General features: G+C 41.7%; 2 protein-coding genes across 5 annotated transcripts; one reads left to right on the forward strand and one right to left on the reverse strand.

The window, feature by feature from the left end:
• Nucleotides 1-630: 630 nt before the first annotated feature.
• klhl12 (kelch-like family member 12) lies at nucleotides 631-10,741 on the reverse strand. 4 transcript variants are annotated; one of them, XM_075475166.1, is made up of 13 exons: nucleotides 10,407-10,741; nucleotides 10,194-10,307; nucleotides 9,411-9,637; nucleotides 7,597-7,750; nucleotides 6,668-6,885; nucleotides 4,375-4,524; nucleotides 4,144-4,258; nucleotides 3,951-4,057; nucleotides 3,656-3,851; nucleotides 3,406-3,564; nucleotides 2,876-2,974; nucleotides 2,612-2,798; nucleotides 631-1,596 (listed from the first exon to the last, which is right to left on the reverse strand). In XM_075475166.1, the coding sequence occupies exons 2-13, from the start codon at nucleotides 10,249-10,251 to the stop codon at nucleotides 1,470-1,472; spliced, it is 1,797 nt and encodes a 598-aa protein (XP_075331281.1). In that variant the 5' UTR covers nucleotides 10,252-10,307; nucleotides 10,407-10,741; the 3' UTR covers nucleotides 631-1,469. The 4 variants fall into 4 exon arrangements, with proteins under 4 accessions (XP_075331281.1, XP_075331280.1, XP_075331284.1 ...); XM_075475165.1 differs by having other exon boundaries at nucleotides 10,194-10,741; XM_075475169.1 differs by lacking the exon at nucleotides 10,194-10,307 and having other exon boundaries at nucleotides 10,407-10,740.
• Nucleotides 10,742-11,625: 884 nt separating this feature from the next.
• ptpn1 (protein tyrosine phosphatase non-receptor type 1) lies at nucleotides 11,626-19,156 on the forward strand. Its single transcript, XM_075475171.1, has 10 exons — nucleotides 11,626-11,738; nucleotides 11,901-12,174; nucleotides 12,727-12,817; nucleotides 13,537-13,637; nucleotides 14,553-14,651; nucleotides 14,783-14,920; nucleotides 15,514-15,723; nucleotides 15,842-16,003; nucleotides 16,155-16,315; nucleotides 17,061-19,156. The coding sequence occupies exons 2-10, from the start codon at nucleotides 12,118-12,120 to the stop codon at nucleotides 17,338-17,340; spliced, it is 1,299 nt and encodes a 432-aa protein (XP_075331286.1). The 5' UTR covers nucleotides 11,626-11,738; nucleotides 11,901-12,117; the 3' UTR covers nucleotides 17,341-19,156.
• Nucleotides 19,157-20,064: the final 908 nt, after the last annotated feature.

Genomic DNA, 20,064 nt, shown 5'->3' on the forward strand with positions numbered 1-20,064 from the left:
TTAAGTATGGTTTGGGCTCCATTGACCTTTAATCAACATGCAGAGAGACAGGAAACTGGGCAAAGAAAGGAAGATCTTTTGCAGCAAAGGTTGGCGGCTACTAGTATCTTCAGCCTTTGTACACGAAGGTGCCCGCTCAACAAGTTATTATCATATATCATTATTTGAGTTTGAAAGCATAAAGGACAGTAATCAAACAAGATGGAGACTCTACAGCCAAGAAAACATTGCTGCCAAGATGCGCGAAGGCAGGGCTTTGGGCTGAAATACTAGCACTAGCAAGCTAACATATTTAGCAGTAGCTAGAATGAAAATAAAGAAGGAAACTCAAGTTTACTCAAATGCAATTTTGAGATATTTCTGTCACTGCAGTGACTCTGCAGGTTAAAATTTTACTTGAAAATCAGATTAAATAGAAAACCTCAAGAAAAGCAATATCTACTTAGTAATTGTCAGTAGGTAATAATTCTTTTTAGTTCAGTGTGTAGCATATATATATATATATATATATATATATTTTTTTTTTTCCCTTCTCTGCAGTTGTGAGCCATGACTTTTCTCACCGACTCAGCTCTGCGTATAAAGTGAATATGCAGCGTTTTGTCTCCAAGAATCTTTGAATGCACCACATATGAAACATTTCTCAGCGTTTTTATTTACTTCCCAGGCAACAGTGATGTTAGGACTTTGTACCCTACATGTACATGTCCAAACTTAAGCTGAGGGAAAGAAAGAAAGAAAAATAAATCACATGCACCTTAAACTTTATACTTTTGACTTCTCAATTTCGCCAAATCAGCGGACAAAATCATCAAGTGGTACAGTTCAGTCATTTTCTAAAACAATATTTATCTTCAGATACATATTCTGAGAGAACAAATAAGAATGAAAAAACCTTTTTTATTTAAATCTAAAAGCACAAAAAAAAAAAAGGTTGAATTATTGACTTCTTTATGACCCAGCAAATGCCAAATGAGTTCATTCAATAATAAGCTTATGTAGTTTAACTATAAGTGAAATGGGAGGCAACGTGGATGTTCACTGTTTGATTTAGGCCAAAGTTATAAGGCATATAGCAGCAACTGGAGTCTAAACCCGCTCCATCGTTTTCTTTAGATGAGTAAAAATATATTGCACTTTGAAGACACACTGAAAAAATAATCTCACAGGTAACGACAGACACATGTACCACCGAAAGAGTCATGCAAGTGGTGATGGGCTCCTTGGAGGTGAAGTGAAGTCTACCATGGCGTGGCTGAATCTCTGTTGCACAGTCCAACTGGCGAAGGGTTAACCATCCTCCAGAGGAGGAAGCCCAACTGCTGTACTTCATTTATTGAGAGTACCTCTTTGCATACTGGCAAACAAACATCTCCCTTTGTGGTTCTGTTTTAGTGGCATTTCAGCAACATCTAGCTGCCTGTCCTTCTGCCGGCTCTTCCTCTTGTGGCTCTTGTTATTGGCTGACGTCACTTTTCTCGCAGAACGCAGACGCCCGCATCGCACCGCTGGGTCGCCATCGAAGTGACGACCTCCCAGGAGTCGATGACTGGATCGTAACATTCGATGCTGCTGAGGAGAGAGTTCCCGTCGTATCTGCAGAAACGCAGAGGGCCTGAGTGTTTGAACCACAGCAGCGAACACACCTCTAACAGAGCCCAACAAAGGCAGGATTTGAATCTACCATTATATCATTACGCTGTGCATATTTGAGCAGTGAAACACATGCTAAATAAAAGCAGACCCAAGTATTTTGTTGTGTCTCACACTACAGCTCTGTGTAGGCTCTGACAATGTTCTGTATGCACCAATTATGACTTAAAAACACAAAACCTGTCTGGAAAGAGGAGTTTCTATCATTGCACTTTTTTTTTTAACATTGCCCTTAAAAATCATTATTTAAGAGGTAGAAAGTGCTCAAACTAAAATCCAGGAAGCCTTAAAGATAAAGAAAGTGATTAACGCCTGTTCTTCGTTAAGCCGTCGTGAGGTTCTGTGCTGGTGGAGACGTGTTGGTTCACGTACTGGTGAAAAATACAATCCAAAAATCCTTAGTTAAGCAATGGTTCACTGACTGTGGAAGCTTATTAGATGCCATTATACTAATAATGCTTGACGTGATTCTACTTTGTGTTGCTACAAAGGCTGAACTAATGCAAAGCAAATCTGCGCGTTTCATCTAAAGCTGCTCGTGTTTGCACCGCCCTTTTAATGTCGGGCCAAGGCCAGTCTGAACACAGGCTCGTGGAAGAGATATACTGGTGTTACAACTAACAGTATGTGATTACACAGACATACTGTATGTCATCGGTGCCGTTACTGAATTGGTTTTATGAATTCATATACAATACTGACTCTTCGGAAATCTTTTTAATATCACATATAAAGAGGATACATTTGAATCTTTTTAAATCTGGATTTATGTTCAGTGAAGTTACTGAATTCGATCTTTCTACATTGGAAGTGAGGAGACCAATAGCTTCACTCCGCTGTGTGACAGCAGGAACAACATCCACACGGGATAGTATATATATATATTTTTTTTAGTGGCAGAACTGATCACATGTTTCACGTGAGCGTTGTTTCAAGATGGAGGCACACTTGTTCTTACCCGGCGATGGCGTAGAGCCTTCCTCGGAGAACCGTTGCTCCTACGTAACACCGAGGCGTCGTCATGCTGGCTACAGTGGTCCAATAGTCTGTTCTGATGTTATACACCTCCACAGAGTCGAGGTGCGAAACACCGTCGAAACCTCCCACGACATAAATGTGGTCATTGAGTAAAGCCACGCCAGCCCCTGGAGATAGCTTGAAGGTGTCAGACAAACATACACACAAACGTGGGATATCTTACTCCATCTTTATTTTTACACACCTGACCGCTTTGTGGCCATGGGCGTGACACTGGTCCAGTGCCCTGTGTGGGGGTCATACCGCTCCACTGAATTCAAGATATTAAGCCCGTCGTATCCACCTACAGTACAAAAGAGGAAAAAAAATTAAAGCCGTGACTTGCCTGCTAATCATGCGTTGCCATTTTTCTTGTAGCTAGCCCTAAAATGCCCATAAATGATAATAATAACTTTCAACTAATCAGCCTGTCCACTGCTGACGGTGAAGTTACGAAACATCCCAAAGGAACAACTGACACATACTAATTGCTTCAGGATTAAAACAAGCTGCAGAAATGTGCTCTATTTTTCATCATTTCATCCTCATCATTAGCACCCTCCAAGCAACCTAAAAAGACCTGTAGACCTGGAATACTACAATGCCCCCCCCCCCCCCAATAAATCAATAATTCATCACGTTAAGGCAACAATTAGTGGATAAGCTCAACACTGTAGCCCTAATATGCAATTTCTGTGTTACCAAAGCCCACATATCAACATCCTACTTTCATACCTAGACAGTATATAAGCCCACTTGCCACCACTAGACCAGCTCCCTCTCTTGCTGTCTGCATATCTCCCAGCATGCTCCACTGGTCGATGTTGGGATCATATCGCTCCATACTGGTATGACGCCGACTTCCATCAAAGCCACCGGCAACATAGATCATGTCTGTCAAAAGCCAAATGATATCACAGTGCGGTAATTGCATACTTTTCTGAGAAGGAAACATATCCAGGGGATTTCACAGACACACATTCACCTCCGAGAGTCGTGGCTCCAGCGAGGCCACGCCGAACATTCATGGTGGCCACGGTGTACCAAACACCGTCCTCATCTGCAGTGTAGTCCAGGCACTCCACGGAGCTGAGCCTCGACCGGCCGTCGTAGCCTCCGATCACGTAAACTCGGTCGTGCAGAGACACTGTAGCCACGTATCGCCTTTTCCGTGCAATATTCTGTTTGGGAGATACCCGTCTGCATCAGCCAAACGCACTGAGAGGTTAAAAAAAAAACAAAAAAAAACAACGATCTCTTTCGAGATACTCAATACTCACAGGCAGAAAGCTCCATTCTTGAGTTTTGGGGTCGTACTTTTCAACTATGTCTATTGGTGACTGCTGGCTGCCGAACCCACCTATTACCAGCAGGACTTCTTTGGCACCTGGGAAGAAAACAGTGAGGATTACAAGCCTGCTATATCAGAGACATACATTTAGCTAAATTGCAGTTGAAATAAAGGGTTCCTACCTAATCTGGCTTGTGTGCGTGGGCCCTGCATCTCACTCCTCAGCTCCGGCCTTAAGTGGAATTTTTTGGCTTCATCAACGAGGTCTCGACATGGCAGGCTACATCGAATAAGAGGCTAAAACATGTGAAAACTTGCTTAATTACGGTGTGATAAATACTGCAGCAGACGATCTTTCATCTAAAGCTTGGCGTGTTATTATACAACAGCTTGTTGCACATCGCCTGGCTCACCTCAGCATCAATGACATCTGTAATGTAGCGGGGGGTAAGGAGCGGCATTCGAACAAACTCGAGCATGTCTGGTAGATAGGGCTCTCTCTCTTTACGGTTGTGCTTGACCCAGTTTAATACGGCTTCAAACACAGGCTCCTCCGAGTCCACCTGCACACAGACAACGCATGCCGTGAGAAGACTTACAACCACGACAGTAACGCATTGGACGAGCAGCTGCAGTTAAAAAAAAAAAAAAAAGAAAAGAAATGCATACGTTTTATCAGTGGCCAAAGTGGCTTGACTGTTTATGAACGATCTGGTCTCCAAAGAAGTTGGTACAGTCAGTAAAATGCAAATAAAATGAGGGAAATTAACATCAGCTCAGTAACACGACTGGATTCAAAGTTTTTTTTTCTCCCTCCTTCAGTCTTTCACGAGTACAAACAGGAAGTGGTTCACCACTCCGTGCAACTGTATGGGCCTGCAGTTGATCAATACTGTAAAACTTCTATCTTCTTGTCTTTTTTTTTACATCTACATTGGATATCATTGTTCTTCATATGAGAACAAGACATTTTACTCTTAAGCCCCGGTTAGGATGAGACCATTTATCAATTTATTTCTTATTATGTCCTGATATGTAAAACCTTAGGACTGAAAGATGATGTACTTTTATCACATGCCTGTAACGGGGATCACAAGACACACAAAGGGCAACAGTAGGCGCCAAGAACAGAGGTTGTGTTAAGACCCCCCCCCCCCCCCCCATCTAATATTCCCATCTTTTTCATTTACATTTTTGTTTCATTGCGATAAACATCCTCCAAGTTTCAATGACTTTGGCTAGTTTTCTGAGCGTTTCTGCGTAGATTTCTACACTCGTTGTCCACCCGTGGATAAATTTGTGGCCGATGTCGGCAGCTATCGCAGAACATTTTGTCATTTTATTTCATCAGCCATTGTTTAATCGAGTGGGAATTCCTGCTTTACTGAACCCGGTAATCCCTCTTGATCTCCTTGTTGTCACCTGCTTGCCTAATATGAGTGGCTGCAGGCTGACAGAACCTTATCTGCACCTACTTCTCCTTCCTACTCCACTGCATCCTCCCCTCTTTTTTTCCCCATCTCTTTTATTAGCACCGGCCAAATTGTCAGGCTTACTTAAAAAAAAAAAAAAAAAAAACTAAAAAAACTGCAGGCACTAAACTGCAGTGACCTTTTGCAACGCTGTGGTAAGTTATAGCCTAAGAAGGTGCGGGCTAATGCCTGCTAAACAGTTAAGATGTGTAATCGATGATAAGCTTCGAAAATCAGCTCATTAATGCTCCAAAATGGACACAGGGGTCTCCTACATGCGATTTATTGACAGTGATGCTGAGAATTACATACAGTTATGATCCATCGCCCCCTTGTTGTATTTTGCAAAAATAACGGGCAGCTTTCAAAGTTTTTCTTCATCTTGGGGAAAGAAAAAGTCAATTATGGAAAATATTCTGTGAAGGCGACACCGGCATTGCTTTTCTTTTTGCATTCAACAGCGTGCCGAGGTTTTCTTTTCAACTTTGCACACCTTTTAGCGGTGCATCGACTTAACGATTTTTCTAACTGTAAAAACGCTGCGAACAAAAGGAACCGTTCAGTCTGCTTTCGGTGAAACAAGCTCTAAATTCGCCGAAAAAGAAAAAATCCTCAGGAGATGACAGAAGGGCAAATTATGCGTGACTGCGTTTCACGTGTATAGTCTAGTTTTATTCTAAAAAAACAACAAAAATGACAGGAAGAACAATTTGACAGAATTGATGATCTATAAATCATCATGTGATAATAACTGTGTTTTCACAAAGCCAGGCGTGTGGTTGGGAAACAGGAATTTCCTGAGCACAAAGGCAAACTTAAATAAGGTTCACTTCTCTGCAATTTCATTGTCAGGCTGATCCACAAAACTGAGGGGAGTTTGGAAGTTTGGGGGAGGGATAGGGGTGGTGGTGGTGGGGGCTACATCCACTGAGATTACAGCAGGTTGGTACTTGCTGTTCCCTTTTTATGCTCAGGTGTTTGTCAGCCCAGAAGTGAGCTATGGAAGTCAAACTAAATTCAAGCTATTCATGAAAAGCTCATTTTTCTGCCAACTTCACATCAAGGCCAACAACAATAACACTGCAAGTGTTTATAATAGTCTTATTCAGCAGAAACTCATCACTAAAGGCCGCTTTCTGGTGTTTTAAACAGCAAAATTGGTTATTTGGAGTATTCAGAAGAAGCAGATTGAAAAGAATCCCCAGTTACATTTTCACACATTCATTTTCCCTACCTGGATTTCATCGCATTTTATAAGCTTCTCAACTTCTGTCTGGCTCAGCAACATGAACTCCTCGTGCTGAACCACCTCGGAGAAATGCTTCTGGGAGAAGAGCTCGGCCGCCTGCATCAGGTCGAGGCAATTGTGCGTTTCAGCAAAGTCACGAATGCCCAGACAGTTGGAGGGATCGAGCTGGCTCTCCAAAAAATCACAACAGGCTCTCTTCACCCCTGAGGGAAAAAACGATTTGGGGAAAAAAAAAAAAAAAAAGGTCGTCTGTACACACTTGTCATTCAAATTCAGCCAAATCCTGATAAACAGGTCTTGAAAAGCAAATATTCGGGTCTCAGTTTGAAAGCGCCCTGGGCCATTTTGTTTGAAAAGTGGCACCTTATCAATAGCAGAGAGAACTTAGTATCGGTTTCATTGCTACAAATGATTAAAGTAAGGATCTAAAAAATGGACAATATTGCCAATTAATCTTTACTAGTATGGGCATGATTAATCAGACCTGCATGATCTGAAATAAAAGTCAAAGGTCAAAAATGCATGACTGGATTTGCAAATAAAAAATGTATTTAAGTTTTTCATATTTACCAACTATAATGAGAGGAGCTTCCAGCCTACAGAAGCTTGCAGTAGTGTGTGCTTCAGGTCGAACAGCACTGAGTGAATAACATAAAAAAAACCCTGGAGCTATGCTAACCGAATACCTGGTGATCGACCACTCAGATCAGTGATCACAAGAGTTTTACTCACAATTTTCAGGGTGCATGGCACTATGTATCTTTTTTTTCATCCAGGTGATGAATTAACTATTTGCATAACACTAAAAAAATTGTTTCCGAGACTTGTAGACACCTTCTGCCAACACTCATAAGGCCATCTAGCTCAAACCAGCAGTTTTCAAATGAAGGCATAGCGCGCATCCCAAAGGTTACCTTTGAGCTGCAGCAAACACGCTGCAGGGAGAAGTTCTTGTACATTTTCCACTGTGACAAGCACCGTCTCTGTGTAGACAAAGTCCAACAAGATCTCCATCGTTGATGCAGTGAGCCCCTGAATGTCAACAAAAGATTTCCCCTTTTCAGCAAGCTGTAGGGCCACAACAACAAAAACACATGATTAGAAAGTTACTTGAAAGCCTTAAGTATTACCCTGCAGTACGTTGTGAAATCTACTGCTGCTTTAAGAATCAAAGTAAACCAAAAGAAAGAAGGAAAAAAAAACAGACAAAAAAAAAACTGTGTTTTTATGAGTATTCATCAACTTTTGCATTTTCCCTACTTAGCTGTTTTACAACCAGGAAAAAAAAATTGATTTTGGGGAGGTGAGGTGGGATCATTTGATCAACACGACAAGCTGAGTTGTAAAATTTTAAATGTGTGAAACAAACAAGAACTTAAAAAACTAAACCAACACCATGCTTCACGGTGGACCTGGTGTCGCCGAGGTGGTGAGAATCATTGAGTTGGTGCCACACGCAGCATTTTCCTTGATGCCTTGGAAAAAATATTCTGTTCTAGTCCCTTGAGCTTGAGCCGGAACTGCCTACATTTCACCGGCGCTACACCTATTTCACACTACCTTACCCATGATGCATTGCGCGCACTAGCATAACACACCAGCAACGCTCCACCGGTGCAGTCCTGCGTGCACATCAGATGCCTCGTCTGCTTACGATTATTTACTGGAATTTTACATACCGTCTCCAAAATATTCCAACATTAAAAAAAAATCTAATATTTCCGTACAAATTATGTCCGCCTGCGCTTAAAAAACAAGTCAGAACGTCAGCCTCATCAACTTCCAATTTGAAAAGACATGTGGAGTTGAAGCATCCGTCCAGTGTGAAAAAATATATGCAAGTCCTTGACAATAAAAAAAAAGTCATGAGGAAAGGGCAAGACCCCCTGCCAACAGCCCCAAACGACCCAGATCACACTGCCTGCAGTCGTCAGGGGTGCGATTTCCCAGCAACAGTTTGACAGATTAATAATCGGACTATATTGTTAGAGAAGAAGTTATTCAGACAAATAAAACAAAAAATACAAACAGTTCTTTTCCTTTGTGCATACATCCGTTCCACGTGCATATTCATTTTGTGTGATAGGATTTAAGGTCTAGTATAATTGATTTCATTGCAAGGAGCAACACCATTATTTCTTCTCTTTTTCAAGTTCAGTCTTTCATTCTCACTTCTAATCTAAAAAAATTGAAATGAACTGAACTTTGAGATGCAAAGCTAAAAGACCAACAACAGCACCAACACAGGCAGGAGCAGTCTACACCTCAGAGGCCCACATATTCCTGTGACTGCCCCCAAGTGGTGGAAAAATGCTATTGCATATACAAGTGTGTGCTTGAGCTGTGTGAAGCATCAAAGTGGTCAGGAAACCCCCCTTTGATTGTGAACAGGTGGACTTAAGCACACTAAATATGTGACTTTTTGAATTTATTGGAAACACCGGATCTTGATTTAGGGACCACAAAAGAAAGGATGTACACACTGTTTTTCAGATTTTACTGTTTAGAATTTAATAAAAATAATTTTTGTGTTCATTTCACTTTATTATTTCAAAAAATTCTGCGTGGGTCCTGACACTAAATCCTAAAACGTAACAATTCAAAAAACAGGTTGTAATATAACGCAATAGGAAAAACAACAAGGAGGGTAAATAGCTTTGCAAGACACGATGTATCAAACACATAACTGTACGCATTTTTCTGGAGGACGGACAGTGAACACCGTTACCTCACTGGTGAACATGGCACAAAAGTAGTCACTGCAGGCAGCCAAGACAATCCGGTGAGCTGGGAAATCTGTGTTCTCCACCCTCAGGGTGATGTCGCAGAGTGTGTTACTCTTGCGGAGTGAGTTCATAGCATTGAGGATGGATTTGGCGTGGGAATTGGTCATGATGTCTTTTGGAGCCATGCTGCTCTGAGAATCCCTCAAGGATCTCAGACTACTGCAAGAATCTAAAAAGAAACAGAAAATCCCAGTCAGAAAGGTGCCGCACGACACAACACTCCAAAACACAACACACCACTGTGATTCTTTACACACCTGCCATGAGAATGATTTTGTTTTGTCACACATAAGCGTATAAAGTGTGGAGCTCAAGCTATAAAGACAAAAGATTTGAAAATGTCGTGTTTATCTGTGGGAAAATCTGAGACAGTTTATGGACAATGAGTTCACTGAGAAAACAACTGTTAAAAAGTATTGTTAGCTGCAGTCTTTGCAGCTGTAAAATTATGCTACTGATGTTACTTGTACAGTCATTCAGAGAGCCAGGGAAACATTCAAAGAGAGTACATCTAAACACTTCTTCAGTATAGGTATGAAGTGCTGGGACTTGTCCAATATGTACAATTTGTGATAGTTTGACTGTATTTTCATTGACCATTCCCCACAATATAGACATAATAATCTAAAAAAAAGAAAGAATAAAATTTCCTCTAAACTGATAACAAAACTATTTCAAACTTCAAACACGAAACGTTGCACTGTGGCATTTGTAATGCAACTTACCGTTAAAAGATCTGAATACTTTTTCCACCACTGGGAGGCAATAACTATAGCTACACATGAGCTAACAGCAGCAGCCAACGACAGCTGACGGTTAACGCCAACGCCACACAACAACTTGAGAAAACACAGCGATATAAAGTGGGCTGGTGGCCAGACGAAGACAACACATGAAGCGACACACACAGAAGAACTTGGAAAAATTATGCATGGTACCTGTCGCAGCAGTAAGGCTGATTCAAAACGTCTAGCTAAGTTGCTTTGCTAGCTAACGTTAGTAGCACCAAAGTCCCTCGTCCCAGTTCTTGGTGTCAGTCACACTGTCTGAGGTACACACCACTCAGCTAAAGCTAATCCATCATGACCTCTGTCAGGTCATACCTGGCGCTGCCTCCGTGAGAACACATACAAATGTCAAAATAACGTCATCCTAACTCCTGAAACGATCTTTATCCAGCGATACTATTCCGTTGACTAAACTGCAGCAGGTCACGGCAGCAGCAGCGATTCCTCAGATTGGACGTAAACAGATCGCTACGTGAGTGTACGTGCGCGCTCCCTAAAAAGCAGGTGTCGTGCCGTCGTGCCAAGGTAGTGCTCCCTGATTAAAAAAAAAGTGTATCTCCTGCACGCACGAGGGCGCACTGAGTAGAGTTGAATCCACATTACTACGCTTCGATTTCACCCACGTACGTAAACCGGAAAAATAACCAATTTAGATATTTTAATTATTTGTTTGAGGGTTGCTGTTCTATCAGTGAAGTTTCGCAAACTCACTCATAGCTCTTCGTACAAATGCACGTGTTAATTTCTCTTTAGCCTTTCCCCGCTTCCCATTTTTACTGGATATGAAATACACACGGACGCATAACTGTACAGTATTTTATGAGTTTGGTCCACGTTTCCAATGCAAGCAAAAGCATACTCTTAGGTGCTGTTACTGCTACAATACTCCACCTCCTTAAAGGGAAATGTTTTAATTATTGTACTGATAATGGCTAAATGCATTGCCTTTATATTATACAATTGACATGCTTTAATTTCCGTTTAGGATTTATATACGTGCCCTTTGGGATAAATCTTTATTTTTATTTTTTATTATTCAATTTGATTTATAGCATTTTTAAGGCACCAGAAAGCTGCACACGGTCACACTGGACACGAGTCTGCCCTATCTTCTCTTTATGAGCCCCAGTCCATGTTCGAACCTGAGGTGTTTTATTTTGCAAACACAGCAGATCATCCGTCATGACTAATAAACATGGACAGGTTTTATTTTTTTTCTAATATTTTCTCTTCAAACGAGGCCATGGCATCTCTTCTATCTGACACACACAGTAATACTAAACTGAAAGCTTTAATGGCATATTTTCGCGTAGTAACGTGGAATGCCACTCGAGCGAGCGAGTGCGCGCTCCCGCGTGTACACTTCCTATTGGGGATAAGTACCTCGGCGCGACACCGGACGCGTTTCTTTCCAGAAACAAGATGACTCCTGCGCGCGCTCGTCTGCCGATCTTTGCTGCTGCTGCTGTTGCTGTAGGAATGGTAAAGTGACTCATTTGTACTAACAGAGATATTTTCCGGTTCTAACCAGGACTTAAAAATCCAGTTTCTTACTTAGTAAACCCACAGCAGTGTATCATCGCCCAATAACACATTCTGCTCTTCTTTTTTTCTTCTTTTTTTTTCTTTCCTCACCCACTCAAGGACGGCAGCTACGCCGCGTAGGAGGAGCTAGCGGTGTGTTTCCGCTAAGAGCAGGCCGAGACGGTAATCTATGCAGCCGTACTGAGAATTTACAGCGGCAGAGCAGTTTGCAGCTACTACAGGAAATTGTTTAACTACAATTTGTTTAATCACCGGGGGAGCTGTGGTTGTCCGTATCGGGTGGGAAGAGGAAAGAGTGGCGGCTGGACTATAAGCAATGGAAGCCGAGTTTTCGGATATCGATGAAAACGGGAGCTGGAACGCCATTTATCAGGTAGGAACTCTCGGCAGATCAAGGTGGAAATGAACCACAGGGTGTGTATGTGTGGAGGGGGGGGTGGCTGTCACTTTTAGGCCAAATTGTAGCGAATTCACAACGAGTTGGTGGCAACGATTATATACAGACGCTTCCGATCCACGAACGAGCTTCGCTTTCGATCAATCCCGTCCACGTTGTTGCTGCTCGGACCTATCCGATGAATCATGTGTCTGTCCGGGTCTAAAGCCTGCAGCACGTCCCGACGCTGAGCTGTTCTCAATTGAATCGGTCTTATACAAAAAAAAGTATGTGTTCCTTCTGGTTTGACTTTAATGTTTTTTTCTATTTCCCTTCAATTGTAAACTGAGAGTCTCACTTTCTCCATTAATTACTGCTAACGGGTCATGCCTTTCTTTAAATGCCTTTTTTTTGTGTGTGTGTTTATCCACTTGCACACGAGCGAGCCCGTTTGATATCAACGAGTGAGCATGACCTCACAGAGAGAGCCTTTAATACTGATATCATTTTACTTTTTTTTGTTTGTTTGTTTGTTTGTTTCCGTCACAGGAGATTCGCCAGCAGTCATGTGAACTCCCATGCAAGGTCGCCAAATCGCCAGAAAACAAGACTCGGAACCGTTACAGAGATGTCAGCCCATGTAAGTCCCGGCTGTGAAAATTTTGAATGTAGATTCGTGACAGCTTGGACTCCCTGCGTGGTGCTCCACTCCAGAGGTTTGTTGGTTCTGTGATGTTGTGTTCTAACATCAGCCAGCCAGGACTTCTTCTGAAAAGGTTTTTAAAAAAACCAAACAAAAAAAAACTCTTTAGTTGCTGACTTTAGGAATAGGTTTGATTCCTTTAAGCTGTTAAAAGGGGAAAAAAAAGATATATTTTCTATTCCTGCTTAGTCATCCTTGCAGAAACACTTAATTCGGCCACTGTCGTGCCTTTTTCCATGTAAGAGTGATTGTAGGGCGCAGCTCAGTATTGAAGATGCATTATTTGATTTAAAAACAGACCAACAGCTGATCTTTGGTGGTTTCCTCTTTTTCACACTACATTAAATATGCAAATTGTTGCAGCTTGGGTTGCAAATGGTTGCCTTTTTAAACTTTTTTTAAATTTTTATAAATTCACGTTAAAGAAGATGTGAAACTATGGAAACCGAAACTTGTTCGCTACATTTTGACTCTAATATTCTTTAGGTGTCTCAATTTCTAATCGTCAGGGTTAAAAGTCAAACCCCGACGTCCTTCGCTCTGTTCTCAGCAGTTGTTTTAATCTTGAGAGTACTGTGTGGTTGTCCCTGGGGCGGGGATGTATTTAAAAATACATACATTTTCATGTTTCTTTTTTTTTTTTTTCTACTTCACAGTTGACCACAGCAGAATACGTCTGCAGCTGGGTACGAATGACTACATTAATGCCAGCCTAATAACAGCAGAGGAGGCGCAGAGGAACTATATTCTCACTCAGGTAAGCTTGGGGGAAGATTCATGACGCTTCTCTGGATAATATTCGTAACTGCACAATTATGATGGAAGATAGAAGGTTTATAACGGTGTTAATATATGAGATAATGTGACAAAACCTTGTTTTAAGTCCCTTTCTGCAATATTTAGGCTACATAAAGATGTTTTATGTTTTTGATCTTCTATATATTGGTAACCAAAGTAGTTGACCGGAGTGTAATGAGTGTTCATATCAATATAACATATAATTAGAGGTATCTGTAATATTACAGAGCAAGTGAGGCAAGCAACATTTAGCTAAGCAAAGAAATGAATAAGTAAGCGTAAGGATGAGCAACTGTTATCAGGACGCTGTGTAGGATTCCTTGCTGTAGCCACACGTGAGAAGTTTCAGGGCTGCAGTGCGTGCACGCAAACTAAGCTAGTGTGCTGTCTATTAATGAATCTGACGCCTGATAGCACAGGCCACCCTGACAGAACTTGTAGATTGTTAGACAGGTGTGGTCCTCGTCTTTAGCTCACTGATGTGTAGCCATGTTACAGTAGGCTGCAAGGCATGTATGAAATGTTTTATTTCTGGTTTATAAATGCTAAATAGGGGACTTTAAAGTAATGGATGGTGTTTTATTTCCGTCTTTCCTACAAGCAGTGCTGTAATGTGCCACTTAACTCTAGTCCATGTGCATTTCAGGCCTCTTTTTAGTGCAGCGATGCAGCGTGGTTTATAATGAATTTAAACCCCCAAGTCATGCCCAAAACCTAAATGTAAATCCTCTCAGTACAACCTTACAGCTATTTTTTTATTTTTTTTATTATTATTAATTTTTTTTAAACATAATAAAACACCTTGGCTAAAACTATGTTCTTTTTATGCCCTGTAATACCGAAAATAAACACCTTAAATGTCATTCCCTTCAAGGGACCCCTTCAAAACACATGTGGCCACTTCTGGGAGATGGTGTGGGAGCAGAGGACCCGCGGTGTAGTGATGCTGAACCGAATAATAGAGAAAGGATCTGTAAGCATTTCTTTCCTTCCCGTTATTGTAACTTCTCAGTGTCGGACTGTGTCACCGTGCCCAGGAATCTCACTGTCTTTCCTTTTTCTTTTTTTTTGCGCTGTGCAACACACAACTTCATTTGGTTTTAGATCAAGTGTGCTCAATACTGGCCTGAAAGAGAGGAGAGAGATGCTATCTTTGAAGATGCCAACTTCAAGCTCACCTTTGTCTCAGAGGACATCAAATCTTACTACACAGTCCGCCAGCTGGAGTTGGAAAATCTGTCTGTAAGTTGTTTCTCTCCTGAGTTTGTAAAAGGTGACATGGCTTCTGTCCTTTTTTTTTTTTTTTTTTTTTTTTTTTTTAAATCTAATTGCACCCTGACCTAAAAAACATAAGTGCTCTTACAGTACCAATATAGTACTATAAGTACTGTTCTCACTGCAAATAACAGAGATGGAGCTCGAACCTATCCTTTGTTTTCATTTCAACTTGTGAATGCTAAAAATGGCTGCAGCTGCATGTAACGGTCATGAATGCGGCTGCTCTGGTGGCACTGGTGAACCTTGCTGACACGCTCCTCGTTTGGCTATTTCTGCCAGGGTGCTTTGTTTTGAGCTTGGGAAAAAAAAAATCGCTTCCGTTAGTTTTCGATACGATCTTGATTACAGAACTGAGACATGAAAAAAAACATAACAAAAACGCACGTTTCCCTTTGCCCGCTTCTCAGATCAGTGTTATATCAGTTTCACATTTGCTGGAATTGTGTTTCTACTTTGCAGTTGTTTTCATTGCTGTGTGATAATTTAATCTACACAGTCTTGTAGCTCCGTCGTGGCTAACTTTTTTTTTTTTTTTGCCCTCATGTTTCCCTCTACAGACTCAGGAGACGCGTGAGATTTTACATTTTCACTACACCACCTGGCCTGACTTCGGGGTACCGGAGTCTCCCGCCTCCTTCCTTAACTTCCTCTTCAAGGTGCGGGAGTCGGGTTGTTTGAACTCAGACCAGGGACCAGTGGTGGTGCACTGCAGCGCCGGCATCGGACGCTCTGGGACGTTTTGTCTCGTGGACACCTGCCTTTTGTTGGTTTGTACAGAACACTAGCTATTCGTTATCACAATCAGACAGCGAGCACATGACTTTCAGAGGAATTCGGTCGTACGTGTAAACATTAAAGACTGTACTGACTGGCTGTTTTGTGTAGATGTCCCTTCGTAAAGACCCATCGTCGGTGCGTATTCGGGATGTGCTGCTGGAGATGCGGCGCTATCGAATGGGCTTGATACAGACTGCAGATCAGCTTCGCTTCTCCTACCTGGCTGTCATCGAAGGTGCCAAATACATCAAGGGAGATACATCTCTGCAGGTGAGTTCCTCTTTTCTTTGATTATCTTTTTGTTAAGTTACACTTGGTGCATCCTCCTCCCGGTTTTGAAATAAACGTTTAAAAAATGATGTTACAAAATTGCTGTCTTTATTTAAAACATGCTTTTTTTGTTTGTTTTTTTCCCTTTAAGGAATCATGGAAAGAGCTATCTAATGAGGAAGATGATCCTCCAGAGTTCTCCCCTCCACCTCCTCTTCCTCCTCCCAGAGACCCTCACAATGGCAAAGTCGAGCCTTCTTTTTTCCCGGATAATGTGGAGCTCGTCCAGCAGATGGAAATCTGCGGTGTGGGGTAATCATCCACATCACGTTTTGAATTTGTGTATCAGTCAAACCGTCGTTAACCTGAGTTGGCATCACTTGCAACTTGGTTTTTGTTATGTAGCAGAAAGAGTTGGGGAAATGCTCTCCAATAGACAGCAGGTGACATGAAGCTCTGAATCTCCATGAACTGCACGTGGTTAAGTTCTAATAATTGCATATTTTCTCATCTATTCTTCTTGGGTTTAAGCAGAAACGCTGCAGTAGCTTCTCTGTCTGAATTCAGCCCTTTTTTTTTTAAATGAACCAGTTAGCATGTTTTAGCATGCTTCTTTGCTAATGAAAGCTCTCATCGTGCACTTCCCATCACTGTCTCCACAAGTGTAACTATGTATCTGAGTGAAATCTTGAGGAACATTAAGGCACATGTCTGACAACATGCTGTTTGAACAGTATTTTGATGAAGGCAGCAATCTTACATACCTGGTGTCTGAAAATAGACTCAAAACCTTGTTTGTTTACATCCTACTCAGAGTAGTCAACTTAATTTGGTAAAAAGTTCCATTATCTGTACCCTGCTGAGATGGACGACTTGGCAAATAAGTCTTTACCTTGAACTTTGTATAGCTGTTGCTGACGGCTACTTGGTGCTGTTGGGGGGGGGGGGGGGGGGGGCTTTAAATCTCCCAGCTGTTGAATCCATCAAATGCCAAACTGCCCCAAGGAGACTTTTAACTCTTTCCTCTGCTTTACTTTGACATCGTTTCCCCACGCAGGGCCTCACCAGACACAGAGCTCCGACAGAGGAACGTAGCTGCCCCCCAGCCTCCACCTGACAGGACCGATCAGCTGGATGGGCACGTGGGAATCCAAGACCCTACCTCTGAAGCTCTGAACAAGTCCCAGCAGCAGCCAGAGACGGAGGAGCTGGAACAGCCTGAGGCAAAGGAAAGCTCTCCTGTGCCGGGGAGGTGGCCCCCGCTACTAACCAACGTGTGCCTGTGCACAGCGCTGGCTCTCAGTGCTTATGCTTGTTATAGAGCCTATTTCCACTGATGTCTGTCCTTCCTCTTCCCTCCCTTTGTTTCCTGTCTCTCCACCAAATGTTGCAAGCTGGACTTTGCTGGCTAATCGGCCTGCTTTGACTCTGCAAGGGAGTGGATTGTTTTTGACGTTCAGCAGATTCAGGTTCACCCGTTTTAATTTTACGAATGCAGCGAGAGGGGTGGTCGGCTGGCCCTCCTCACCCACCCGACCGTTCTTTCCGTATGCCATTTCGGATGCTCAGGGCCTCAGTTTTTCAGGTGCCACATCCCAAAATGTGTGTGCCGACTTAAAACACAGACTCGACATAAAACACACACATCGCAGTCTGTTAAGAAAAGGGTTTGCATCGGCACTGCTGGTCTGTCAACCAGGACGAATGGTGTCTGCCCGTTTGACTTGTGTATAATTTTTTATTTTTTCTTATTTACCAAAATGACACTTGAATGTGTTTTTCCATGTTTAACCTTAAGTCGCGCGTCCGTTAGGATTTCACATAAACTTTGTTTTGCTAACACAAACGAAAATAACCTGCCCTGACTTTTGGACCAGCCGGTCTGAAAGCACGCTGGTGTCATGGTCTCAAATCGAAGCGAGCAGAAAGAAGAAGTATGTGAAGTTGGGAGAGAAGCAACTCTGTGCCCACTAAATGCATGCAGAGGTGGCCATTGAATTGTTATCTGTCCCCACTAGTGGCCTGCGTTTGGCTGGTTGAGTACAATGCGGTATGTGTGTGTTTGTGTATCTGTACATTTGCGTATTTACTTGTGAGTTCAGTCTGCTCAATGAGAAATATTAATGGAATATTTACAGTAAGTGAAATGTGAGCTGTAGAATGAGTGTCACCCCCCCCCCCCCCCCCAAAAAAAAAAAAAAAAATAATTATATTAGGGTGCTTCTGCCTGGTTGCTCGAAACCGACACCAGAACCAAACAAAATGGTGCGGGGTCAGGGTGATACGTTTCCTTCTCAGGTCGCCTGGCATTCTCAAATTAAGATATGAGAGGTTATATCACCTGGCTTTAGTTACCGTCCTCAGTCACAGTAGATAAAATGACCTAATATGTAACGAAACCTGATCTGAAGGCAGCTGAAACGAGATGGAAAGCGAGTGAAAGGTGTTCAGTTATGGAGCTGAGACACAAAGTAGTCCACCCCCACCAAAATCTTTTTACCAGCAATAAAAAAAAAAAGATAATAAAAAAACCCTCACTAGTGCGTTGACTTTTCTGTCTCCAGAATCTGAGTTTGAGCAGGCGGGGAACCAGGGATTTTGAACAAACCAAAAATTAAACACCAGCACAGGTATGAGAACAATACACTGGACTGATTATCCATTGTATGGCCCTGAGCTGGCAGTATAGTTTTGTATGATTGTTTTTCTTTTTTTTTTCTTTAGCATGCTGCAGTTGTAAATGAAAAGATTTATCCTAAGAAGAGATTAGTTGAGCTGCTACCATTTGTTTACCTTTGGGACTTGACAAAGTTCATTACTTTGTCCGACAGCTGTACCTTTCTTTAGAATGTATAAATGTCCTCTCCGTGGACACACCCTTATCAAATTTATATATATATGTAGATATATTAATATCTACATATATATATATATTTGTGTGTGTGTGTTTGTTTCAAATCAGGTTTGAATTTGATGAGTTGTTTTTCTGCCTTTGCAACAGATTAAATATCAGCACCGTGCAGCAATTGTACCACTTTTTCATGTTTTTCTATACTTATGCTGAGCTAAAAAAAAACATGTACTTTTTTTTTCATAATTCACATTTATTTTCCTTTTTTTTTTTTTTTTAATAAAGAAAAAACATTGAGTGTTTGTTGTGTTTTTTGTTTGTTTGTTTGTTTGTTTTAAACAAAGTTGTGATTAGCCATTTCTCGGGAATTAATTTTCTTCACAGACGGTCGTTATGTATTTTTATCCTGTCAGATCAGTAATGGGTGAGCAGAGAATGCTTTTATCTGTGATCGCACTTCTCATTGAATACATTTATACAGAAGACGAGCTGTCTGGCACAGCAGGGCCGAGAGCTATCGCTTTGTCAAGACACCACATAACCACTAATAGGCTGTATGATATTGGTAAATTCCACAACTACTTATTACAGATACCAGCAGCTAGTGCTTCTTTATTAAAAAAAAAAAAAAGTTTATTTGTACTTCTTACTTACTCTAGACAGCACCTGCCTTGCAATTTCTTTTCATGTGTTCTCAATACTGAGACCGAAATAATTATTAAGGGTTAGAAATGGACCCAGAGAAAAGTAAACCTTTGTAAATGAACAGCAGAGGACACTGAAGCCTGGCCGCAATGGTGGGTTGGCAAACAAATCCCGGTGGGCAGCTGCAAGTGTGTCAAACTGGTATGTGGAGTCTCTCCCTGCTAAAAGTACATTTTTAAAAGTCAAGAAAATCCCAAGTGAAAACTTCACGAGGCTAAGAGGGAGTATCACTTCCGCGTAACGGTGAGGTTTAATAAATAAGCACGCACGTGTGGTTTGCCGCAGAAGTCCTTTTGAGAGATGAGGGCATCTTTTCACTGCTGTGGCAGGAAAAGCTGCTTACAACAGACCTGCTGGGTTTATAGTCCAGGATGTCAGACGTGTACTCAAAGAACTGAAGGCAATAAATAAATAGTGTTTTTTTTTTTGTTTTTTTTAACTGTTAAGAATGTAAGAGATGAACTGAGTTCAGGCTGCTTCTGTGGTTTTACTGAGTTATTGTTAG

The sequence above is a fragment of the Odontesthes bonariensis genome, chromosome 10, assembly GCF_027942865.1.
Source record: "Odontesthes bonariensis isolate fOdoBon6 chromosome 10, fOdoBon6.hap1, whole genome shotgun sequence".
Classification (NCBI taxonomy): domain Eukaryota; kingdom Metazoa; phylum Chordata; class Actinopteri; order Atheriniformes; family Atherinopsidae; genus Odontesthes; species Odontesthes bonariensis.